Source organism: Strongylocentrotus purpuratus, unplaced genomic scaffold (assembly GCF_000002235.5).
Source record: "Strongylocentrotus purpuratus isolate Spur 01 unplaced genomic scaffold, Spur_5.0 spur5_scaffold_19, whole genome shotgun sequence".
Lineage (NCBI taxonomy): Eukaryota > Metazoa > Echinodermata > Echinoidea > Camarodonta > Strongylocentrotidae > Strongylocentrotus > Strongylocentrotus purpuratus.
The window spans coordinates 10,357,230-10,384,982 of record NW_022145604.1 but is presented as its reverse complement, the minus strand read 5'-3'; the positions used below and the strand labels follow the sequence as shown (position 1 = coordinate 10,384,982).

The 27,753-nt window shown below is 38.1% G+C and overlaps 1 protein-coding gene across 1 annotated transcript in view; it reads left to right on the top strand.

Annotated features, from left to right (window-relative positions):
• Positions 1-13,987, top strand: part of REJ7 (receptor for egg jelly 7) — a gene marked incomplete at its 5' end in the record, with an annotated part of 83,624 nt that extends 69,637 nt beyond the window's left edge. The window contains 12 exon segments of the mRNA NM_001098445.2: positions 2,305-2,521; positions 3,563-3,736; positions 5,103-5,219; positions 5,683-5,770; positions 6,629-6,705; positions 7,787-7,893; positions 9,421-9,627; positions 10,412-10,496; positions 11,246-11,389; positions 11,996-12,114; positions 13,020-13,130; positions 13,721-13,987. Of these exon segments, the coding sequence (NP_001091915.2) occupies positions 2,305-2,521; positions 3,563-3,736; positions 5,103-5,219; positions 5,683-5,770; positions 6,629-6,705; positions 7,787-7,893; positions 9,421-9,627; positions 10,412-10,496; positions 11,246-11,389; positions 11,996-12,114; positions 13,020-13,130; positions 13,721-13,871 (1,597 nt within the window).
• Between the last annotated feature and the right edge of the window lie 13,766 nt (positions 13,988-27,753).

Here is a 27,753-nt window from a genome sequence, read left to right as displayed (position 1 = left end):
AATCATTCGTGTACTTTTTTTCCTCATTTCTACTCATATATGATATGAGATGATATTCATTTGTCCTTTCTTTAAAGCAAAGATGAATGTAGATGCAGTGTGAAGGATAATTTTACATTCTCCTAAAACATATATATTAAAAAACATTATTTGTACCCTTTTTAAAATCGTTTTCACTGGACCGTCAAATGTGATTGTGCTGCTAAAGTAAGTATAAATCACTTTAATCGGTGTGAATTTTACATTTTAGTGTGATCATTCTTCCTTTTTATTGAATTTGTATGTTTGTGACTTGTTTAGCACATGAATCCATGCTCTTAACTCACATCCTTGGAATGAGTTGTAATGATAGCATATGATTATTACATTATTTGAGTTCACTGTACATGCACAGTTTAATATTTGTTTTTGACATCATCGAGTTTTCCCGTATGTGTTGGTAGACCATGTACATGTTGTGGAGAAATCTTTTGGCTTGTACCAAGTAAATAAAGATCACATGCTTGTTCATGTAATTAAAAACAAGTTATATAGGAACCATGTACATGTAGCAGTGTTCTTGAAACCCTTACCCTTTTCCAACAAATTTCCGATAATTGGACAATAAAATTTGAACTGAATAGAAAATTGGATTGAATTGGAATTTTCAAAAAAAAATTCTTTTTCTCCTTGCACTTTTCTAATTTTGTTGGATCAATTTAATTCTTTTCAATATTAATTAATTTTAATTTATTTTATGCACTGATTTGTGTGTTTTCATGTAAGTAAAGTTATTGTTGTAACAGGTAACACTTTAAAGTTTGTTTATGACAAGGAATGAAAAATGGCGGTAGCAAAGATTGGTTTCATGTCCCTTCATTAGGGTTTGAGATTAGCAATCATTGATCCCGTGTTTAGTCAGTGTGCCGGAATCTTTAGGGAACATTCAACGGCTTCAGTTACGGCACTACAATGCTTGGCTGTCACCAAGCTGGTACCTTACTAGCAAATCCTCTAGCTATAACACTGTATCTCACCACTGTTAATGTATTTGTTTGATGATTGTTTTACCTGACTGCTAGTAAAGAAAGCATGTGTACGCTTGTATTAGTGAGCAACAAGGGAACAGAGGGCTTTAAGTTCTGTCAGAGGGACATGACAAGGAGGATTAACCCTATGTTAACTGGGGTGGGGGGGGGTCAATTTGACCCCCCCTGTAGAAATGTCGCGACTACTCCAAAATCGCGGCATATATACAATTTTTCTTTCATTACTTTTTCTATCAAGTCTTACGCATCTTTTAAAACGATTTATTTGAAAATCGGACGTATAGTTACAAAGTCACGTGACTTTTTGTCTTTGCATGTCAGCCCGAAAAATTGCTCATTTTTGTGATTTGTGTACAAAACATATGGAAATGTCATTTTTCCTAAAAAAGAGATAAAACATTGGTTATTTAGTCTTGTTAAAGTTTAGGTGTTTGTTTTGGGGTCAAAATAGTTAAATTGTAGTTATAAATGAAATAAAATACAAAAGTTAAAAAAACAATGAAATACATAAAGAAATTATTAAAACAAGAGATAACATAAGGAATAACCTGGCTCTTCCAATTTTTGTTGTTGTATTATTATTCCAAATGGTCTAACAAATATATTTTGTGAAACAGAATGCTTAAATATGAATGATGTATGATTGATGGGCAAAAATGTGAATTCTATGACTCTATTTGCATAAATTACCATAAATATGCAAATGAGTGAATTTTTCAAAAAATTGAAATTACCATAGTATTCAATACACTTCACTTGGCATGCATGCAAATTTTCGCGGCGATCGGCAGTGAAACGGCCGAGATCTTGACCCCCCCCCCCCCCCATAAAAACCTGGTCTGAAATAGCCCAGTTAAAATAGGGTTAACACCTTGCCAAATGGCACAAGCACATTGACTTGTTTTCGAATCCGGGGACCTCCCAGTTATAAGATCACTGCTCAACCACTGAGTCATTGGACCTCTTCCTTGTGGAACAACTCCATTTTGCAAAAAAAGTGGTTTATGTTTCACTGAGCACTTGGGCCTTATGGAGTTAAGTCTATGTTTCACCAGCATTTGACTTAAATTGGGTGTTGGGTGGAGTTAAGTCTTTGTGTTTCCTGGAAACCTCACATTTTTCTGAACATTTTGATATGAAATACTCATTTTGGCAAAATATGGAGTTACGTCTTTGTGTCACTGAACCCTCGGCATAATAATGCCCTTCACTAGGATCTGTGAGTATCATTGAGATTTATCTAAGTATTTATATCATTCTTTCTGTGATTCACCAGTGTCCCAGAGTCTCTTGGAAACATCCAGCGGCTTCAGCTTTGGCACAACAACGCTGGTCTGTCACCAGGCTGGTACCTGAGTAGGATCTCAATACGTGACCTCTTGACCGGGCAGAAGTGGTTCTTTATCTGTGAGCGCTGGTTCGCGGTGGAGGAGGACGACGGGAAGATAGAACGAGAGCTGCTTGTGGTGGACGATGGGGTCGGCTTCACCAAGGTAAGAGTAACTACCAAATGATTTAAAGATATTTAAGGACTTTATACATCATAATTGTTCCTGGGTTTTGAGAACAACCCCGTGACACCCCTGGGGGTGTTTCACAAAGATCCTAAGTCAAATTTAAAAAGAAAGGGTAACTTTGTCTCAGATTCGAAAAAAAAAATCCTTGATTTAGCTCATGCTGCAATCATAATTATAAACCTTTAAGCCATACATGAATCCCATGACTTTTACACACCGATCGCTTGTCTGATTATCAAGACATTTATGGTTGGAAATCAAAATTTCAAAAAACGTTTTGTTAACGGCCTTTATAACACTACAGTCTATTGGGGGAAATGAGTACCGGGTATGGTAAAACCGGTCAGTCAAAGATTGTTACTTTTTCAGGCACTTCATGATCATTTTGAAGCGTAATTTTTTAAGGGCTTCAATATTACAACATATCACAGACACTGATGACATGTAAGGCCATGCAACTCAGATTTTACATTGTGAAACGATGCCTTTGAGGACATTATAATTGTTCCTGGGTTTTGAGAACAAGCCCATAACACCCAAGGCCACCTATTTCCCATTGAATGATTTACGCTCAAGACAAAGACTTATAAGAATCATTAGCACCATCCAAAATTGGTTATTCTCTGAAGGGTTATGGTCTATGTGGTAGTTGCCCAGGTTTAATTGTCATAGGTATTTAAGAACATTATTTCCCACTACCATCCCATCACACTAACTATACCTCTTAAATATTATGATTAAAATCAATTATTATTTTTTTTTATGTATGATTTTTTTCTATGTTGTTTTGATGTTTGAATAAACTAAATTCAGAAGTATAGCTTTATCCTGTCCAGTTTAACTTCTTTCTGCAAATAGATCCGAGTGGCTTGGATTTGAGTTTGAAAGAAATTAAATAATGCCTCCACAGAAAACAGTATTTAACTACTGAGGAAGCCACCCTACTAAAATAAAGCTGAAAAAAAATTAATAAAATTAACTCATTTCTTTCTCCATGACCGTCTTTGCAATCTTCAGGCTTTCTTTGCCAAGGGGGCCCAGTATTTTGCAGACTACTACTTGTGGAGTTCCGTCTTCACCAGGCCACCGTACAGCATCTTCACCCGGGTGCAGCGTCTCACCTGCTGTCTCTGTATCTCCATGGGGTTCATGTGTGTTAACACCCTCTGGTATCAGGAGCTTGATAAAGAGGTAGGTTGGATTTGTAAAAGAGGATTAATTTGTTGACCACTGAATTTTATAGGTCCCCTAGGCTCAACACAGGGACCACCAGGTTCCCGTAAGCAAAGGGTTAAATGATGTAATTTTAAAAATATTAAAATGTGACACATTGAACAAATTGACACATAAAAACTATGTTGTGTTGCAGGTGCAGTGGAACCTGTATATAAAGACTGTCAAGGGAAATGTGAAAAGTGGTCTTTACAGGCAGGTGGTCTTTATGTACAGGTTCTTTTAGTACAGGTTTCAATGAGAAGCCACATGCAAGGGAAATAAATATTGGGGTCTTTATAGACAGGTGTTATCTAAAGCAGGTTTGACTGTACTATGATTAGATACGATAATGTTTTTTATGATATTCTGATGAAATCTTGTTAATCAAAATTACAGTGGTAAATATATTTGATCGAATGACACAACACTACTGGTTCCTCTCTGTTTTCGTTACCAGTAGGTCGTTTCAACTGTAAGGCCCTACCCACTTATTGTCTATTGCTAGTGGACATATGACCTTGCCTAAAAGTAGAACTATATTTCAAAGTGCATGTAAATGTAGGTGATGTACTCCTGTAATTTTAGTTTTTCAATATAATAATAAAATAATAATATTCTGCTTTTATATTGCACTTAATACATAATGTCTCTTGCTTGCTTGCTTGCTTGCTTAAGTCGGGTCAACTGCCCGAGCTGTGATGGCCTTCCACACATTCCTGTCCAGCATGGCTGCTTTTATCTCTGACAGTTCAAGTCCCGTATCCTTCTTGAGTAGGTCTGTATAGGTAAAATGAGGTCTTCCAGGTTTCTTCTTCCCGTGTTTAGGTTTCCAGAGTAAAAGTTGAGATATTGGTTCATTGATGTTCCTACAGCTGTGGCCTGCAAAACGTAGTCTTCTTTCCCTGATCTTTTCTGATACTTTTGGTAAATTCCCGTACAGCTCCTTATTTGTCATATGCTGGCTCCAGTGCACGTTGAATGCTGTCCTAAGAAGTCTGGTGTAGCAACCATCTAATTCTTTTGCCGGCTTTGTTGTAACTGCCCATGCTTCGCAGCCGTATAGCAGCACAGATTCAACAGTAGCAACAAACAAACGTTGTTTGAACTGCCTAGGAAGAGAAGATTTCCAGATTCTTCCAAGCTTGCTACACGCTCTCCATGCTGCTGATTTACGATAATGTCTCTAAGCGCTTAAAAGGTATATCATTACCCCGGTCATCGGATTCAGGCTTACCCGCACATAATTCATGCACATTCTCCACTCCCTGAGGAGCACAATGCATAATTCATATATAAACAATGATGTAATAATTATTCTTTCGATCATTTTTTCAATCCACAGGACTCTGAGCTTGGGGTCATTGACGTGTCTGGGGAAGCCGTGCTTGTCGGCATTGTAACAGCTCTTGTCGCCATTCCTATAAACTTCCCTCTCATCATGCTCTTTCGGAGGTCAAAGGTCAGAAATTTTTCCATCATTGAAAAGATTTCTCTGCTTTCATTGAATCAAAGTAAATCATTTTGTAATGATGTAAATACCGTAACATAAACAATTATGCAACAGTATCAAATCAGCTCCACTAATTATGCAATGATACTGATTGAAAGATATATATATACCTTTTTCTTACTTTCTTTCTTATACTTGTTAATGTGTGTTTTTATGTTACCTATATTTAATCTTTTTTTTCCTTTTTCATTATGAATTATTGAATTGAATTATTGTATATGTCATGTTTATTTTTACCATTGTATGTATGTTATGAATTTGTGTTTTTATTGTACATGTTGTTTAGGTGAATGCAGGGCTCTTTGGGAAAGCAGGTCTAGAAATGGACTTGAAATGAGACCATCCTGTTGAAATAAACTAAAATAAATAAATAAATAAATATACATGCACTTTTTTTTGTCTTCTATTGTAGCCTTGGCGAATGCCAGGGGAAATTGGAGAGCTATTCAAGCACATCAAATCTAGCAACAAGAATCAATCTAGCAATAAGAATCAATCCGGTAAGCCGCTTTCCTTTGCTCTGATACATTCAGATTTTCATTTCCGCACACAGGAATTCATGTACCTTTGGTATCCATCTAGTGTAATTTGTAAGCGGTCAGTAATTTGTAGGACCCAGCTCATGATAGCGAAATGTAAGAAGAACATACTTTTTTAGATCCCTTGCTATGATGCCACTGTTATATTGTCTGCTTATCTCCTGTTATATCTCCTTTCTGATAAAGAACTGGAGGTTGTTTCTCCAAACCTTCAAAAGTCCAACTTCCCATTGAAACGTGTGTTATAGAATTAACAAGCGTTCTATGGATGTGCACAAACTTAGACGTATGACAGTTTTGAGAAACTGGCCCGTGAGGAATTCATGTACTATCCATCCATCCCCTTGTGTGCTGAACTTGTCATAACATTTGATAACTTCCAGATATCCTCATTTGTTTTGGGGGATGAATGATAATATAAATCTAGATTTATATAGCGTGTAATACAGAATACGATCTCTAAGTGCTTTACAGAAATTATAATCACCCCGGTCATCGGATTCGTTTACGCACGCAGCGTTCACTTTTTCTACTCTCTGGGAAGTATTCCTACCATTTTGCCACTGGGAGGGCATATGGCAATATCTGTCACAAAGGCTTTCGTCATCCTACTGGTTCCCCATTTCTCTCCTGGGTATGGAGTGACAAATGTAGATTTATGTCTTGCCAAAGGACATTAGTGACGTGTCAAGAATCAAACTTACAACCTTTGCTGTTACAGTCAAGTGCTATATCACTCCACTACAACACGATACAGTAAGCAACGGCAAATAGTATAATTTTCATTTTTATCATGTTTTTGCTTTTGCATTCAATTAGACCCAGAGGAACAAACCGCTGCACAGCTCTACAACCTCCAGAGATGGGCTAGGGAGAAGTGGAAGCATAGACACAAGGTGTGTATCACTGTGTACCTTTCACAGGTCTTTGGCCGATCCTCCAATGGCAATTCTCGCTATCGCAACTATGGTATTCGGCCATAGAGGGCAGCACCGGCCTTGGGTACTTTTGGCAAAGGCACCTCCGGTTCCCATACAAATTCAATGGGTCGAGAACTTGAAAGTCTGATAGAAATGATAGTTTCGGAACCATATAACTATAAGTAACATATAATGAAGGTGCCTGTATGGATCTCATCAAATCATCAGGGGAGTTCATGAATCCTGAGCAATAGTTTTGTGATATAAGGAATTTGTTGGCACTGCTGTGCATTCTCTATTGAAGCCGGAAGAAACCTTGTCTTGTCGTCTTCCCTGGTATCGTATTGGCAAAATATGCTGACCTGCGGAGTGTGGGAGGAAGGTCGCCATCTACTGTTGAATATTATATTTGCCTAACTTGTACCCAACCCTAACTCTAACCCTAACTCTAACCCTAACTCTAACCCTAATTCTGAACCTTAAAATTAATGCCATTCCTGTGTTTGAAGAAGATATCCACACACTGGCATCCTGTTGACATCATTGAAAGCAAAGAAGTGAAAAACACAGTGACATAGGTGTTATATGATTTATACGATAAATTTGAAATTTAAATATATTTATCATGCTGGAAAACAAACAACATCTAGTACGTATAAATGGTAAAACTGTTAAAGGTATAGACCAGTTTTGGAAACGCCCCTCTCTCAAAAAATGAAATGAAAGCTCTTATTACCAATCATGTGAAAGAATATGTTTTGACTAATACGTGATGATACAAATTTTGCTGGGAAACCGCCTACTAATTGATATATTTGGTAAATTATCATATCGATCCGGCCTAGATAGATATCACGGATGCACTTCAACATTGAACATTTGGGCATATATTTCTGTTTTTTGGTGAATTTAGGTTGAAGTATTGCTATCTAAACCTCTGAAGGCAATATTTAAACAATATTAAATGGATATTTTGCACCCAAAACTCTTGAACCGCAATTTTACCACTACTGGTCTATATCTTTAACTTGTCACCTTTTTGATCGATGTATTTCAGAGTTCTATCTTCAAGCATCTGTCTGAGAATGAGAGTAGCAGGTCCAGCATTGATGCTCACAGCTACTCCAGCGGGTTTGGTGAACTTTCTTCAGAAGACAGATTTAGGTATGTTATCAATCAGCTGATGCTTTTGTCATTCCCAAATCCTGTAAACAGGTTGGTTTCAAATCCGTTCAGTCCTTAGCCCCATGTCTCTGGAACAAACTCCCCTCGTTCAGAAGAAACAACATTTCACTAGATTTCTTCAAAAACAATCTTACTTGTATAACTCCTTTTTATTGTTGATAGTCTAAGAGACAGCGCCTTGTATCCTTTGGAAAAGGCGCTATATAAACCCAATTGTTATTATTATTATAAATCAGCTGATGCTTAAAAAGAAGAATTTTAAATTTATATAGCTCAAGACAAGGTAGGTCAGTGAAATGTAGTGCCGCGTCTGGAACGCAAACTGCATAATTATTGAAAATCATAATTTTATCAAACACAGATGTAGAACCACATTATTATATGGAGCTGGTAAATACATATACCATTTCGATTAGACTAAATGTTTGCCAAAAATTTATTCAGACATGTCAAAAGAGAATTTTTAATTGGCAAACATCACTAACTATTTTGCATTTTTTGCATTCTGGATGCATCTGGTCATGATAGTCCATTTCTCTTTTAATATAATGAAAATAATAATAATAATCTTTTAAAGTCCACTCCAAATTTTATTAAGTTAAACCGAAAATGGAAATTCTTTTTTGCCCAATTGATTGTGAGCCCGGCAGCCACTGAGCAGCGCCAGATCGACGTTGGACTATCCCTTATTGTTGAACACCAAACAAGGTAGCAGCAACTCCCGTCTTTTAACGTAATTTGGTACGACGTGGCAGGGGTTCGAACCCACGACCTCCCGGTTGTGAGGCGGACGCTCTACTGACTGAGCCTACACACATTTTATGGTTTGCTCAATATGTTATGATTCAGAGCCCTGACATAATATATACCAGAAACACAAGTAGAAAAGCCGAACATTTGCTGCACACTCTGCATCCTTTTTTGTTTCATGACTATATGGCATTTAGTGCTAGGAATTTTAAAGGGAAAATAAGTTATAAAATTCTTAAATTGACAACACATTGGGATATTAACAATTATTGTTTTTAGACAAAACTGGCAATTTTTTAGAAACTTTTCGTCATCATTCCTTCCCATGTAAATTTTTTTCATAGATATTGCATTTGATTCAATCATTTTAGAAACAATTTTAGTTGCAAATTATAGTACAATTTGTGATTGATTTTGCCCTAAAAATGAATACTGTCCTGAAAAGGTTAAAGTACAATGAGTAGATATATATGGTAATGTATTGATTGTATGGTTCTAAGTTCAGATGACATCATTTTAAAGTCTATCTGCACTAGTTTGGCCAGGAGGGTTTAGACCTCCCTGCATGGTCACGGACAAGTGGTTATCTTATCAAATCAGCTCTCAATTAACACAAGAAAAAGGGGACCATGGGGGACCAACTGGTACCGCTTAGGCATAGTTTGCTTTATAGAGGGAGCAATTAGCTACAATTAGTGCAGAAGGGCTTTAAAAATTGGGCTGTCTAATGTTATCACAACTCTTTGTTTCATACAGGCCAATGTTCACAAATAGTGATTTGACCTCGCCGGAGCTGACCGAGAGCTGGGAGTCCATCGACACTGATCCCATCCCTTCCATGCATCACAAGAAACTCAAGAGCCCCAAGATCTGGCTACCACATTTCTTCTACTTCGTTGCGTGGGGAGGGTCTATCTTCATTGTGATTGCATCGTCTGTCATCACCATAGTGCTTGGTCTGAAGTAAGTATCTATTCTTCAGTCAGCATGCTCCCCATGGAGTGGAGAATGTGCATACATTGTGTGCGGGTAAGCCTGAATCCTATGACCAGGGTGATAATATATCTGTAAAGCGCTTAGACACATTGTTGTAACGATGTATTTGATGTTATATAAAAGCGGAATATTATCATTATATCATTATTTGTATGTTTACTCTTTCTCTTGGTGCTGTATTCATAATAAAGATTGAGATATTGGGTTCTTTGTTTTGTCGTTAGATTTAGCTTTAGATAACAAACTTGAGGTGATAACTTTTTCAATGTACCTACTTCTTTTTCATGAAGAATCAAATAGAATCAAATAGAATGAAATATTCTATTTCTACATTTGACACTTTTAGCAAAACTTGAACATTCTTTGTCAAGAAAGAGCAACTAATATCATTATTATTATTAGTATTATTAAGTATTTGCCATCACCTATACCTGGGAGGGTAAAAGCGAACTGAATCACTGTAACCTTGTGGTCTCGCAGGGTTCCTAATGTGCAGAGGTGGTGACTCTCCTCTACCAAGTGCCTCCATTTAACATCCTATCTGAAGGGACGGGTGTTTTCCACTGTAATCTAGCCTGCATCTATGAATCAGGGGTGGGGCACATTAATACGCAATTGGGTTTTAAGTCATCCTCCTAGGTACGGTTGGAGCCGAGAATCTTTGTTTAACAGGCAGACATTTTACCATCTGATCCTAATTGCTTTTAATTTTCTTTGTCATTATATTTTCTTGCTTATTACTTTTTTTCAGGTTCAGTTATGCTCAAGCCATCTATTGGATGCAGTCTATGTACTTCTCATTCCTTCAATGCATCTTCATAACCCAACCTACTGTGGTAAGTCTCTCATGCAAAACCAGGGAAAGAATTGGGCTTCCTATTCTGCCAGTCAGGGAAAAGCCAGATTATTCGAGAAAACTCACTTATATCGGGGAAAAATCAGGAGATTTCATTACCCCCAAGAAAAAGCAGTATGTCTCTTACATTGTGTGTTCAAACAACGTATCCACAGGATGTTTTGCTAAAGATTTTTCCAGACCCGATGTCGTTAAGTGTAATACCCTTCACAGCTACCATGCCATATCCGAACAAGCCTTATGGAGGCTTTTTAGTTCTGTCAAATGCATCCTTTTATTAGAGAAATTTCAGGGGTAATGAGGGAATCTTTTTGTCATGGGACTTGCCCTTATTAAAATTCCCCTTTTGTATTGAGAGTTAAAGTACTTCAGAAACGCAGAAGCCCCCTAACTTCCTAGTATGAAATAGTAAAGAAATATGAAGGACCCCTGAAATGAGCATGTGGGTGTGGTTCAGGGTTATCCCGAAAGCCAATCGTTGAGACCAAATAAATTTCTTTTTATTTTTCTTTAAACTTACATTTCCAATTAAAGACATATACAGTAAAACCTGCTTTAGTGACCACCTGTCTACAAAGACCACATTTTTTGTTTCCCTTGGAACTGTTTCTCATTGAAACATGTACTAAAGGAACCTGTCTACAAAGACCACTTTTTGTGTTTCGCTAGACTGTAGTTATATTAGGCCCTGTATGCACCTGACTACATTTGTGCTTTGTTTTCCCACAGATGGCCATGCTCACCATTGGCAAAGCTTGGAAACACAGTAACAACATCAAGATATTTGACCACTACGACGACAACACAGATCTGATTGACAGGCGGATGCTCCATAGGTCACGAGTTCAACTCTATGAGCAAGATCTATCAAAGGTCAGTCAATTTCTATCCCATTTGAACTTGATAAGGAAATTTTAATTTTCTTTTTGAATATCATTTTACTTTTTCATATTTTGTCAGGATTAATTTTGATCTAGTTGATCTTGAGGGCTTTGAGAGGTTTTAATGACTTGCCCTTCCGCGTTTGGGAATTTGAGACTACGAGTAAATAATGAGGTCCTTCAGTATTACTCTGTAGGAGCTATTAGGCTGATACTTACATTCAAAAGATTTCATAAGGGGCTATAACGATTTTGCAATATTTATACATCGTTATGCGTGTTTTTTTTGTATAATTATGAAATGAAGCAAAGGAAAATAATGCAAGGAGAAAATAGAGAAAGAAATATTGAAACTGTTATTGAAAAGAGAAGATAATGAAAATTTCTAACTTTTGGGGACATGGAATGGATCATAAGACTTTCCTGAGCAGATTTTGATGTAACAAATGAAAGGATACAAGTTTAAGACACTTAGAGATAACTCGGTTCACAAAAGGAAACTTTTCTTCATCAAAAAGTATCCAATTAGCAAATCTGTAATCATATTACTGGCATTGCATTTTAACTATTTCTTCCAATACATATGATAATGTTTCAGGCGATTGCAGCTCGTCAGCGGTCAAGATATCTGAGATTTGCCCGCCCACCTCAGCCCAAGGAACTCCAGAAAGCCAAGGAGAAGATGTTGAAGGAGAAACATATGTACGCCATCCTCAGGTAAGTTCTTCTCCATGGTTGCATCGTGGATGAAGTGGTAATCCAATGTATTGTCTGTTTACATCCAGAAGGGTGTTAAGTCATAGAGTTTTACATAGAGTTAACGCCCTTCTGGCTCCAAACATACAAGATCGTTTATAGAGAGCCAGAAGAGCGTTGACTGTGTTACAGAATGTGAGTTAACATCCTTCGGCTCTCAACAGATAATTTGATTTTGATTTAATTTGTTTTTGTCTTCTACATTCCATATAAAATTAATAATTTTGGGGTAATATAACGCACATAATGTTCTAAAAAGTACTTTCTGACAGCAAATCATAACAAATCAAATACACATAACAATGAACAAAAAAAAAACAGAAAGGATAAATTGTCAAGTTATCATATTTCATCAAACTTTATGACAAAAATATTTGTGAAAGAAGGACTGCCATTGTAGAGCCCTTGCTTTTGAGACCTTTACTTCATTTCGTTAAAGATAGGTAGGGTTGCATCAGGGTCTTATTTTAGTTGAAAATCAAGAATTGTGTTAATTCTAGGGTTGGGAGTAAGGGAGTTACTTATGTTAGAGATAGTCCACAGACCAATCATCTCTATGGTTCATTTTCCATGACAGATAGATTGAGTTTGCACTACAGCTTCTCTATAGATATTTTAAGGGGGTTAAAGTTCAATGATAATTTTTAGTCCAGGTTCAAATTTAGGGATTTTAATGGTGGAGAGAATGAAAATGATTAACACTATTTCTATTTCAGTGATTGAAAAAAAATTGTCCATGGAGCATAGACATGTACTATACATTTAAATAACTTTACCACATGCCGATTCAAGATTTTAATAACAGGCAATGTCATCAGAATTCAAGATAAGGTTTTAAGAGATGGTACATCTTATTTTCTCTTCAGGGATGTGATCCTGTTTCTTATTCTGATCTTCTGTGTACTGTGGATGGCATACGGCAAGGAGACATCCCTACATGGTCCCCTCAACAACTCGGTCAATCAGATCTTTCTCAAGTAAGTTTCTTTAACCCTCAAAGTGCCTTAGACAATTTAGTCTATCAAAAGTTTTAGGCTCTTTGGCATACAATTTGATTTTGGTATAACATTCGTTTTGCCAAAGGACCAGCCAATGTTATCTTGTGTTTAGTAGTCAACAGGTTGATGGTAAATGTAAAATTTCTTCATTGAGAATGTTTAAACTGGAAATTGGTTCATTATTTTGACAGGCACATTTTGAATAATTGAACATCGTTTGCATAAGATCGAACAATGATACAATAGTAAAGGAACAATAATCATAATAAACTTGTGGCATGAAATCCTATGTGTGACATATATTTGTAAACTTGGTAGTAGAGGTAAAATGATATAAAGTTGTTAATGTTAGATTGACAGACCTGACTATATATGTTAGCATCACTTTAAAACAGAAATATAGCAAGAAGAAAAAGAAAGATGAAAAATGAGATAGAGAAGGAATATAACACAAATGTTCCACAGACCTCAGCCATATTCATCTCTGGCTATTAAATAATCACAGGAATGAATGATGTATCAAAGAGACTCATTTGAAAATGACTTGACCGTTCTCTCCCATTACCCAGGACTACCCATCCCTTCACCAACGTGACGACCGTCGATGATCTATGGCACTGGCTCCAAGAGGACATGGTAGACACCCTCTATTGGCAGAGATGGTACAATGGTGATCCCATTGCAGAAAATGCGGTAAGAGCGGAAGATGTACCTGCTTAGTGAATCCTCAATCAGGAATAATTTACATGTTGAAATGCTCTAGCATGGTTCTGTTGTTTTTTGTACTAACACTTATTTTAGTTTAGGTTGTAATGTGTGTAATGACCGTCAGTATGTGCTAGAAGGCCACTAAAATGTTCTTAAGGCACAGAATTTAATTAAAGGTATAGACCAGTTTTGGAAACGCCCCCCTCTCAAAAAATGAAATGGAAGCTCTCATTACCAATCATGTGAAAGAATATGTTTTGACTAATATGTGCCACACCATTTCATTACTTGTGTTTCTTTATTGCCTTAGTGAATTATACTTGTACATGTACCATACTTCTTATCAAACTATATACCTGTAGATAAAATAATACCATTTCTGATTGTCCTCCTAACTTGTCTCTCCATTGATGCAGGGGTCAGTGATGATCACTGGAGAGAGTAGGGACTTTTAGATTTGCATGGACTGATACGTGTGACGTCCATTCAAGGCAGTGCATTAAAAGGACGTCGATCGTAGCAATCCACATTGTCTTCATGCAAATCTAAAAGTCCCTAATATTCTGTTGGGCAGGCCTTCTCTGAAGCATTTATTGGGCAGGCAATTGTAATAACTACCATAATGTATGATACACATAGATCTTAATATAAAATATACTTGGGGATAAAAGAATACCATTTCTGATAGTCCTCCTTACATGTCCCTCCATTGCTACAGGGGTCAGTGATGATCACCGGAGAGAGTATCCTCTTGGAGGCCTTCTCTGAAGCAGTTATTGGTCAGGCAATTGTAACAACTGCTATAATGTAAAATACACATAGATCTCAAAACACATTATACTTTGGGATAAGGGAATACCATTTCTGATTGTCCTCCTGACGTGCCTCTCCATTGCTGCAGGGGTCGGTGATGATCACCGGAGAGAGTATCCTCTTGGAGGCCTTCTCTAAAGCAGCTATTGGTCAGGCAATTGTAACAACTGCCAGAACGTAGATCTCAATACATGATATGTGAAGGAGGCGCGATAGCTCAGTCGGTAGAGCAGTGATCTCATTATCCTTTTGACCCGGGTTCGAAACCAAGGCGATGTGCTAATGCCCTTTGGTAAGGCATTAATCCTCATTACCAGGTCTTTCGGAGAGGACCTAAAGCCGTCGGTCCTCTGGTTGCTTACTAACAAGCATTTATGCTTTCTTAGTAGTCAGGTTAAATAACCGTCACTACTACTACTATTCTTTGGGATAAACGAATACAATTTCTGATTGTCCTAACGTGGCTCTCCATTGCTGCATGGGTCAGTGATGATCACTGGAGAGAGTATCCTCATGGGCAATAATGTACAATACACATATATTTCAATGCATGATATTCTTTGGGATAAAAGAATACCATTTCTGATTGTCCTAACGTGTCTCTCCATTGCTGCAGGGGTCGGTGATGATCACCGGAGAGAGCATCCTCTTGGGCAAGCCTTCCTTGAGGCAGCTACGAGTCAGGCCACACACCTGCACCGTACCCCCTGTCCTGCGCCCCATCATAGGGGACTGTCAGGGGGGCTACACCAGTAAGACCCTCAGTCGAGAGCCCTACGGTCCCGAGGACAAGTGGGTGTTCCGTACCGCCCATCAGCTCCTGCGCTACTGCAAGTGGGGCATGTTCACCACTTACGAAGGGGATGGGTATGCTGTGGATTTCAACAATACTAGGTTAGTTTTATTTTACCTGTGATGTTAAACTTCCCACTATTATGCTATCGTTGGTTCATGTAGCGTAAAGTCAGGTTGCATTTGATATTTATTCAATTTTTTTCTAAGCAAAGAGTAGGAGGTAAGAAAATTTGACCACGTGATACTGCTTTTTTAAAATGAATTAGTTACAACGGTTTACGTAGCTTAATGTTTTATACATGAAAGTGTAACTGTTGCTTATGCTATAATAATATATTTAAGCGCTTTTGTATTGCGCATAATACATGGGCATAATTGCATGTCTATGCACTTTACAGAAATGAATACAAAATGTAAGCCTCGTCCAGTGTACATGTAAGAACGTTCTAACTTTTAAATTAAAAGGAGATCGAGATGACATGTATTTATAGAAATATAAAGCTGTGGCTGAATGTTTAGGTAGTTAAGTGTATCATGTAGGGCTTAAGGTACATGTTTTGCATTTGAATGATAAGTGAACATATTTTCTTTTTAGTTTAGTTATGATTTCGAAAACAAGGCTTCACTCATGTTTTGTTTATCATGTGAATACAGGGATGATGCTGAAAGTCTTCTGTGGCATCTACGTAATAACTCCTGGATCGATGCGCAGACCAGAGCTGTCATCTTGGAGTTCACCCTCTACAATGCCCCTTACAATCTCTTCAGGTGAGAATAATAGCATTATGCACTGAAAAAAATCTGCATCTTTGTAGTAACAAATCTATTTATAGAGTTGGGCGAATATCCAGTAGTAGCTCTTGGATCGATGCACAGACCAGAGCTGTACTCAAAGAGTTTACTCATTTCAATTCCCCTTAAAACCATTTTAGGTAAGAACAATACTTTACACACAGGATCTAGGACCCTGAGACTTGAAACCTAGAGCAGAGCTCTTGACTCTAAGTCATTATGTAATGTTTCGGCTAAAAAATAATGGATTTTAAGTTCTGTCCATCTGGTATTTGCCCATTGTTTATGTATTCCTGATAATAATCTTATGAATTAACGAGAGTATTCATTTATAATGACAATAATGAGATTTTAAGATACAGCATACAGCCAGAAGTACACTATATCATTTTAAGGTATTAAATGTTAACATGAATGTGTTAACATGTTTTTTTATATTAAATACATTATTTTTTGGTGTTAATGTTTTCTCCAGTGCCGTAGCATTTGTTGCTGAGATACCCGGTTCTGGTGCTGTGTATCCAATGCCCAAGGTTGAGTCAGTCCAACTGTACCGCTATGAGAGACCCTATGACTATTTCATTATGGCATGCGAGGTAGGATAAAACACTTTCTAGTGATCTTCAAGAAATAATAAAAAGTGTTATGATTACAAGTGTATAACTATTGTAAAAATGGTTGGAGGTACCAATATGATTTTAAATATTGTCTTGTTTTTTTTCTTCAAAAGTGTCCTCAAGAAATGTCCTCTTATGTTATCTCAAAGTGTTTTCAATCAAAAATTATTGATTTCTGCTGCAGCTCCTCCCATACATGTACAAGCTGTAGATGGATTCTACTTTGGTTTAAAAAAAGGGATTTAAAACAATTTTCTGGGGATCAAATGTTTATTTAATCTTTGGGAAGATGGACAGAATTCCGAAAGTCGTGCGTAGACTAAGATGGCATTGGCCATGTGGTTAGGCTTCCGAGAGTAATGGACTTTAGGAGAAGACTTGAGAGTATCTGGCCTCGTCAAGGCTGAAGCTGAAGACCAAAAGGCTAGGAGAAGGGCCATTCTGGGGGAAATGAAACATCAATCCCTACAGTGTGGGAAAAAGGGACGTTAAATGATTATGATACTCCCTGTAAAAAAGGTACCGGTATGTCAATCAGCGCATTTCTATTAGAAGCCGTTATCCTGTTAATGGCCGACAAGGGATAAATTTTGCCTAATAGAAACTGACCTACTTCGCTATTATCTGGATAATGGCTGGGAGAGCTGTGACATGTTCACAGGCAAAATCATCCTTCTTTTCGAAGAATAATTCAGGGGGAGCCAACCGGATAAGGTAAGTAGAAACTCAAGTCGTTCCGATTGAGTTCCTTACTTACAAGCATTTATGCTTTCTTAGCAGTCGGGTAAAATAACCACCATCACCATCACCAAATAAAACATGTATTACAAGTTCTGTTCTCATTCATGTTTTCACAGCTTCTGTTTGTCCTGCTGGTGGCTCTGATCTCTAAGCAAGAGATTGTGAAAGTTGTTAAGCAGGGAAGAGCGTACTTCCGCAGTGCGTGGTCATGGGTAGAGGTATGTTACGTCCCTCTTTCCTTTCTTGGTGTCTTGTATAAGCTGAAAATGCTTTTTCTTTAGGAGATTAGTTTCCTATTTCACTGTAATGTATGTGTAAATATATTTCATTGATTTATGTAAGCATTGTATGTGTTCAAATTTGTACAATTGTTATTATAATTATTCAATTTGGTCATGACCTGCTCTTATAATATATAATTATATGGCCTATTTATATAAGTTGAACCAAAAGGAGTCATGTCTTTACATTTTTTCAAATTTGTGGTATCAAAGCGATTTTCACGTTTAAAAATTGTCATGTTGTGCCGACTTTTGTGTTTGTTTTTTGGGCAAAAACTTTTTGCACGTCTGAATCACTCTCAAAAGTGTCACGTTCGTGAAAGTGTCTTGTTGTGTAGTATAAATAATTTTCAAAAAGCGTATTGCATCATGCTTTTTTATACATTTGATTTAATTTGATGGTGAATTCCTCATTTCTTCTTCTTTTTCATTTTACCGAACAGATGTCTCTCATACTAGTCTCCATCACATACTTTGCCATGTACGTCTATCGCTTTGCTTACGTAAGTGAAGCAGGGAGGAGGTTAAAGGCTACCTACCTTGAAGAGTTTGTTGATCTATCCTTCTTAGCTTGGTGGGATCAGGTATGTAGTCAATTCATCTTGTATTCATGTAGTTATAAAAAATGTTCTCAATAGGTGTCACTGTTCACATCATCCTTGAAGTGGGTTAAAATCAAAGATTTTTAAACATTCAGGTCTTAATAATGATAGTAACTGTATCTTAGCGCAAACAGTATTAATACTTGTCTTTTTTCTACTTTTTTTCAACAAACCTCATTTAGGTTTCAACTTTTATGTTTGAAAAGTAAGATAAATTGTACTTATTGGCCCGAATTCACAAAGGAGGTTTAAATATATCAAATGGTCTAAAATTAGCGCAAAATAAGCGCAATTCAGTCAGATGTCCAATATTAGATGCGCCCAAGGCAAGGTATGCTTATTTTGCACTAATTTTAGACGATGGGTTATGTAAATGAGGGTTTAAACCATGGGTTAAATTTAAACCTCCTTTGTGAATTTGGGCCATTATGTTTTTGGAGACCCCATCATTCCTGACTCAATTTTAAAATGACTGCTTTCATCAGGAAATCATCTCATCATAAAATCTTCTACATCATGTGAGTTTTGATGAAGTGATGTGTAGTAATGCATATTAATTTTATTTTGGTAGCGTCTGCGAGATCTGATCGGCCTCATCCTCTTCATTGTGACGCTAAAGTCCCTTCATCTTTTGAGGTTCAACCGTATGTTTGCTATGTTTGGTGCCGTCTTTGAGGCTGCCCTGGGACACCTGCTTCTCCACATGGTAAGAGAAAATTTCCATCACTAGTGATAATACTACCACTATCACTACGACTTTCACTGCCACCACCATGGCAACTACCACTCCCACTGATATCACCGCCACCACCATCCCGACCAGCTCCACTTTTAAAACCTTCACTAGCACCACAAGCACAGCCACCACACCCAAGCAACCCCTACCATGACCACCTCACAACCAGCATTACTATCACACCACCACAACTACCACCTACACCATAACCACTACCACCACCACAGCCACAACAACAACCATCCCCAAGACAATACCACGACAACCAATTCCAACACACTACCACCACCACACCCGCACCACCAGCATCACAAGGAGGCGCGGATAGCTCAGTCAATAGAGCAGTGGACTCGTAATCGGATGACCCGGTTTCAAAACCAAGGCGATGCGCTAGTGCCCTTTGGTAAGGCATTAATCCTCATTACCAGCATTTATGCTTTCTTAGCAGTCAGGTAAATTAACCACCACCATTCACACCACCACAACTACCACCTCCACTGTAACCACTACCACCTCCACTGTAACCACTACCACCACCACAACAACAACAACCATCCTGCAGACGCTACCACGACCACGACTACCAACTCGGCACCACCACTACACCACCACTACACCACCACTACACCACCACTTCACCACCATTAAAATCAGCGCCACCACTGTTACCAGCACCACCATGACCCAGCGATGGACATGTGCATAATTTATGAGTGTAGATACATGTATTTTGTTGTTGAAATTGTTGTAGTTATAAACCATTATTATTCGTAAATAATTTGACCTATCATCACCTTTGTAATCTCCTTTCATTCCAGCTGTGCTACACCATCCTGGAGACGGCCTTTGCATGCCTGGGCAACCTCCTCTTCGGTAGCCACTATTACCCCTTCAGGAACGTCTACCCCGCCTACGAGGTGATCAGCTCCCTCATCGTCGGATCTGCCCCGGACCATACCAAGCTCTGGTTTCTCTTCCCTGTCCTGTGGCCGATGTTCTACATTACTTACGTCATCTGCATGGTCATCTTCATGGCTGGATTGGTAAGATAGGGGTTGATCTAAAAACCAATAGGAATGCATATGGATCGGGACTACTTACCTTCTATGGTTTTTTACAGTTGGCTTGCGGTTGCACCATGTGAGAGAGAGGGAGGATTGAGGAGTCCTGTAAAGGACTCGGTAATCTTTCTTGAGGGTGTGTAGTCCTGAAAAAGACTGTTGGTGTAGTCTTGAAAGCAGCATCCTATGATTTTATTTTGAACTTGATTTTAAGAGATGAATGTTTTGAGTTGAATTGTGTATTAAAAATATGCCCACATTTACAAACTGGTTTCTATTTTTTCTTTTCACTTTGCATTGTTTTTTATTTTAATATTTTGGTATTCAATGATTATTTACTTTGTTGTATTTTAGTTGTGTTGGGATTTATAGGGCTCTCTCATAAAGACATGTACTGTGTACTAAAGGGATCACTCTGTATGAAATATACAGACTAAATCTATAATTATTTACATGAATAGATGAATGAATGGAAAAATTAAAAAGTAAATGTAATATGCTTCGCCATATGGGCTGACTTTTAGCTCTTTTTGGTTTGTTTATTTGTAAGACAGGGAAACTTATACTGAATGTACTGAATAGTGCTTTGCAGTGTGAAATGCTGCTTCAAAGTTTGGGATGTATACATTTAAGTACATTACAGACAGAGCAGCAAACAGCACAGCATTCAGTATAAGCATACTGTCATTGATTATTCTGTTAATCTGTTATTGGGTCTTCTCTTGCTTATAGATGAAAGCTATCCTCTGTCACAACTATCGGAAGGTCAAGCACTGCCCTCTTGAGACGATCAGCGGCCAGGAGGTCATCAGCTTCTTCTGGCATCGTTTCCTCTGCTGGCTGGGCATCAGAGAGGAGAAGGTGGATGATAGCGATAGAGACAAGCTGCCAATGGTAGGTGCAGGCGATGATGGTTGTGGTAGTGGTAATGACGATGATGTCTTTGATGGTCACGATGATGAGGATGGTGATGGATTTGAGAAGGAGAAGGAGAAGGATGGTGATGATGATGAGGAGGACAAAAAAGGAGGAAAATGATGACGGTGATGATGATTATGATGCATATGATGACATGATGATGATGAGGATGATGATGTAGATGGTGATTATGAGGATGATGATGATGAGGTAGTTGATGATCAGAAGGAGAAGGATGATGAGGACACTAAGTATGGTACTGAGGAGGAGGACGATGACGATCAGCGGTCAGGAGGTCATCAGCTTCTTCTGGCATCGTTTCCTTGGGCATCAGAGAGGAGAAGGTGGATGATAGCGATAGAGACAATGATACCAATGATAAGTGCAGTGTAATGATGATGATGATGTGTTCAATGGTCATGATGATGAGGACGATAATGTTGTAGATGGTGATGGAGTTGATGATTAGAAGGAGAAGGAGAAGGAGAAGGATGGTGATGATGAGGAGAAGGAGAAAAAATGAAGATGGTGATGAAGATCTTTCCATTATTATTATTATTATTTCTATTACTGCAGGAGTTTACCATGGCAGAGATCCAGTACCAAGTGGACGAGCTTGTCTTCAGGATGAATGCCATCCTGCATCAGAACGGCCTACCAGACAAACCCCTGGATTACCTGGATGATTCCGATGCCACCCAGAATTACCATGATGACGGCATCTCCAGTTATCCTTCAGAGGTTAGTGTACGGTGGTGACTTTAAAGGGAGTGTAGTATGGCAAATACTGGTTAACGCCATGTACGTCTTCTTTTTGACAACTGCACATAAACAAATGGACTTGATTAAGGGTGGTCAGCGACTTAATCTCTACATGTTCAGTGTTCGCGAAACGGACCGATCTCCTCACGCTTCGGTTTTGCGTATGTTGCACGCACGTGATTGCTGCGGTTGCGTTGTTTGTAGTCGTATTATACCTGATTGGCCCCGAGTCAGGCCATGGGAAAGACACATAGTCTCAGGCTACACTCCCTTTAACACCCTTGGATATGATTTGATTTTGGTAACACACAGTTTCCATAAATTCTAGAAAGATGCCTACCCATTGGTAGCATTCAATGTTTTGCCCCTTTCAGTGCGATTGGCAGTTTCAAGCGCCCACATTTTCTGTTGCAACCTTCTATTTTTTTGTCTTTTTGACAGTCACAATGGATTCATTGTGGAATGATGTTCATATAAAACAAGGAAATTTGTACCACATAAAATTGAGTTTTAAACAGAAATGTTTGTAAACTTGATGGCATTATAGGGATTTACAATTGGCTCTTTGAAACCTGAATCAACACATACCGGTATTTACCTAAACCATGGTAGTTTCAGCAAGTACATGATTTCTTGTACCAAGGGCATGTTACAGCTTTACCATCAAGAATGCTCTAAATCGTTTCTGCTTTGTTACTTTTGATTCATTATTTTTAATGCCTATTTTGCTGTAACTGAGAAGAATCCTTGTTGTGTACAATATGATTAGTGTCAGTTTTAGTGAGACTCTGGAGTTGAAAACTGAATGATTGGGAAATAAGCTTTTATGACCTTGCATGACAGTTCCACAGACATAGGAGGTGTTTTGATGCTTCGGAAGATGTTCACACCTTTAGAAATGAGTTTGTTTGTCCCTTTGATTTTTATGATCACCATGGTCTATCTTCCCGAAACAGGATCAAGAATTTGACAATGACAAGTTCGAAGAGCGGGTGCAACGTTTGGAAGAGCAGCTGTACTTTAACAATCCGGAACTGCGAGAGTTGATGACATCACCAGATGATGATGAGCCTGATAGACATAAGGGATTGAGGTAAGACAAGAAAAGAAGGGAAATGGGATAGATAGATGAAGGAAAATATTGGTGAGAGATAAGATGAATCGGTACAAATGGAAAGATTTAATGTAGATAAGTATATCAGTAAGAAAAGTGGGAGAGAAGATGATGAATAAAGATATTTAAGAGATGAGATAGATAGGTAATTTTTAAGAGACAAAATAGATAAGTTAGGAAATAATATGGATAGTTACCATTCATGTAGGTCACAGATCTGATAGTCGGATTATTGTCAGAATGTATAAAGAAAAAATGGTGGAAAAATACATGTATTTATTCAATCATTGTTTCCAGCATCTATTTTGAACTTGTTGATGATAGTACCCAGGATATCTTTGGGAGAGGTCTACTTAAAAATGTATTTTACAATTCAAAATCATATTCAACTGCTTTAATACCATCAACCATCCACCACCCTCACCCTAGGGCCAGGCTAGAGCTTGAGATCTTCCGCCAGCTGCAGCTTTCCCGACAGCAAGATGGGCTGGAGAGTGACGGGCCAGGGATCGATGGTCCTGATAGGGACAGTGGGCAGTTAACGGCCTCTGGATCCCTGGCTTCTTACGACATCGGAGAGGATAGCGCCCTCTCTTGTACAGACCTGAATGAGGCTGAAACAGGTCGACCAGCCACGGCCTATCGGAAGGATGATGGACAGGTTGCCTTCCCTCAGCCCATGAGGAATCTAGGTTTGTGGAGTGAATGCCTTGATTTTGCATGTCTAGATAGTCGTGGGTGAACTACAATGCCGCTATCACAGATCCATTTTGAATTTTAAAAAGTAGCAAAATAAATATGCATAATTAAAGACAAATTACAATAACCTGTGATTTCAAATTCATTACCATTCAATAGAACTTAATGTAACTTCTATAGATTGAAGATAAAACATCTGTTCAGAGCCATGAGGGCAGTGTACTGAAACTTAGAGTACTTGTGTCTCGGAATAAACGATAGATTTCTGCAATATTTTCTTGATCTTTAATCAAGGAGTTTGTATCTTCAACATGTTACTACATAACTCCAAAACTCTACATGCCTTGGAAATATAATTTCATGATTATAATTGTGTGTATTGATCATTTCACAGGAACTCTGGAAGAACGGAGAGCTAATGGAGTGCAGAGGAATGCAAGCACTGTACAGGCTTGGGGAGATGATTCCACCACCCAGCCGATGGACAAACCCACCGAGGAAGAGCGTCCTCTTGAGACATCAGAAGGCAAGCGCCCATCCAAGAAGAATATCCTTAAGAGGCTACCAAGGCCACATACTGCTGCTGTCTTCCCAATCAGAGACACCGCCCGCCTGTCTGAAGATGGAGACAGGAACCAAAGACCTACAAAGCCAGGGACTATTCAGCATAAGGACTCTAACACATCAAATGCATCATCATCATCATCGGCCTACTCCCGTCGCCAGAGTAGCGATGGCTTGGGCGGTTACATGGGTAGCGATAGCTCACATGCAGACACTAGCTCTTACGGGAGCAGACATTCAGGAGTGGTAGAAGGGACTCAAAGGAGGGGCAGGAATTGGAAAGTGACTCCATTTACGAAGCATGGGTGGGAGGGTGAGGATCTCGGGGAGAGCCAGTCAAGTGAGAGAAGCGGTTGCAGCTCCCATACGGCCAACGAAAAACGAGTTTTTCCGCCAGCTCCATCACGGACGAATTCTCAAGACTCCCAGGCATCGCGCCAAGTTGGGAATGCCAATTTGAACTCCTTTATGAGTAGTGGTGGTGGTAAGAACAAGAGGAGGGGTGGGGATGGTAGACCAAGCATTGATGAGCTGGTATCCGACCATTCTATGAACTCTGATCCCAAAGACCATTACTCCATTGGTCACCACCCCAACCTCACAGTCAGCATGGAGAGTTTCCCTCTACCCAACAGCCTTGAGCACCTTGTGGTCTCAGACAGCAGTGACAACGAGAAGCAGAATGGCCACCCTGCTTCCAGCAGGTCCCGTAAAAGGAGAAAGGGGCACGAGGTGGGCAAAGCCCAATCTTCCAGGCTGAGGAAGACCAAGTCGAGGGGTAAAGGGAAGGGGCGGAGTCGGCTCCAGGACGTCGGGCACGTGAACCAAGGCTATAGCTCGGACAGTCAGGGTGAAGGGCTTGAAGATGATGATATACCTGTGATTGAGATGAGCAAGCACCCACTGCCAGGCCATTTCTGAATCTCATATTCTAAAGAACAGACATGTTGAAAATTTGGTGATTCCATTGTACCCGACTGCTCAGTTGGTAGAGCAGTGGTCTTGTAATCCAGCGACCCTGGTTAGACACCAAGGGGATGTGCTAGTGCCCTTTAGCAAGGCATTAATCCTCATTACCAGGTCTCTCTGAGAGGACCTAAAGCCGTCTGTCCTCTGGTTGCCTACTAACAAGCATTTATGCTCTATCACTAAGCCATAGGGTGGTCATGTGTGACGTCATCGAAAAACTATTTTCAGAATTTCCAAATTTGAACTTCGTTTTCCGAAAGAGCATCAAAAATAATGTCCAAATGTCGAAAACCAATTAAATATGTTCAGTATTGGCTGAGATATGACCATCTGAATAAATAGATTTTGGTAGGAAATCACTGTTATTTTGCCCTGGTTCATAACATTACGAACCAGAGCAAAATAACAATGATTTACCTATCTTTGATAGCTCATTGTGTAGAGCTATATGTACAGTATCAGATAAAGAATGTATTATGGGTAAGTAACCGTAAGTTCAAGGTGTTTCATCCAGTTGTGTCCCTTATGTCACCAAGTATTGTAAAATGCTGAACATTATTGATGTTTTAAAAAAAAAAAAAAATTCTATATTTGGTCTGGCCCAACCTCCAGTCGGACTTTCAACCTATTACGATCATCAGGTATGCTAAAACATCTCATGCAGTTGGTAATGGACAGGACATAATTCATTTGACCTCCCGTGTCGTTTAACATATATGAAGCTTTTAATGAGAATAGTTATTGAAACTTTGCATGTTTTTTTTGTCACGTTCCTCTACCAAATGCACATGGAAAAAATATGTAAAATGAATTGTTATTGTACTTTCCATTTTCTAAGGTTTATTTCACTCTTTGATGTTTTATTTGTAACATTCTGCTGCCAACAGCCTTGGGACCAATTTTCGGATCATTTCACCACATGTATATAAAATGTTACATGTTCTGTGACTGCTCTTGTATTATTATTCGTATCTCATGTGGTTGTACATATGTATATCGGTATTGCTGCCCCCATTTCCATTTATGAACAAAACTATTTTCTACAGAATAAATCCAAAATAATGTTTGAAGAATATTCTTGATTGTTCATTTATTTTCTTTAAATGAATTAAAAAAAACCTATATTTCCATTACAGTTCTTTCACATGTGTGCTAATTCCTATGCAATCATTTTACGTGCTACTTTTTTCAATCAATTATTTTTGAAGAAAAGATTTTTTATATTTTTGTACTATTCTTATATACTTCTATTTTGAAAGATAAAATTATTTTGGGGTAGAATATGCGCATGACTACCTTTGGTAAATGTCAACCATTTGAATCATTGCATATCCATTGTATTCATATTATTGTATTGTGTATTTTATGCCTTTTAAGTATGGTATGTGTAAGTTCCTCATAGAAATTCCACTGTTATGAAGATATTCAAAGAGCAGTAAGCATTTGATTAAAAATGAAAGGTGTTGGAAATTTCCAGCATTCATGTCACTCTAACATTTTTTCTCAAAAGAATTGCACATTAGATAAAATAGATTGAAGTTTTTATCTGCTTTTATCACCATTGGAAATAGATAAGTAATTTTTTATTAATGCAATTTTGTGTAATGCTACTGATCTAAATTGTACTCTAAATTTATTTTGCTATTTTGCTAGGGAAACAAATTAGGGGGTTTGATCGATAAAGTTGAGTTTGTATCTTAGAAAACAAGTTTACTTTATCACACAAAAGTATTATATCCTGATATAAGTGAATGAGAGTTGATAGTGTGTTGTATTTATATTTTGTTTTAATTTTTTTATACAGCATTAAAATTATGCGTATTTGTTAGTAATGGTCTTTGTTAACTTATTAACTATTTAACTTGTCTGAGACAACTGGTAACGCTGCTACCAGAATATTTGTTAATGTTTTACTTTTAAATCTAAATGGTATACAATCAAATAAACTCTTGAATAACAATGCAAGAACATTTTTCAACTTAGCTTAAGAATCTATTTATTTGTGTTAGTCTGTGAGAAGCATCACAATTCAGATCAGAACTGTCAAAAAGCAAGAATTCAACATCTATTATTGACCTATTCTTTCTCTCTCTTATTACATATTCAGTGTTAGATTATGATTTTGCAGCAAATTGAACAATGAGATCAAACACAAAACACAGAGTGCGAGTCACCCGATGCATACAATAGTTTATACAAAAATCCTATTTATCACATCAATGACAATTTTTTCTTGTTTACCGTAAACTTCAGGCTAGTTTGTAGCAGAGGGAAGTTTCTATTTCTTAGGCCTGAACGAGCCTATTCATTATTAGACAAATCTAGGTTATGACTATCTGTTTCAGAGCCACGAATACTACACAACAATCAATAAGGAAGTAAATTTAAACTTATTCTGAATAAACATCAAAGTTAATGATTCAAAGTATT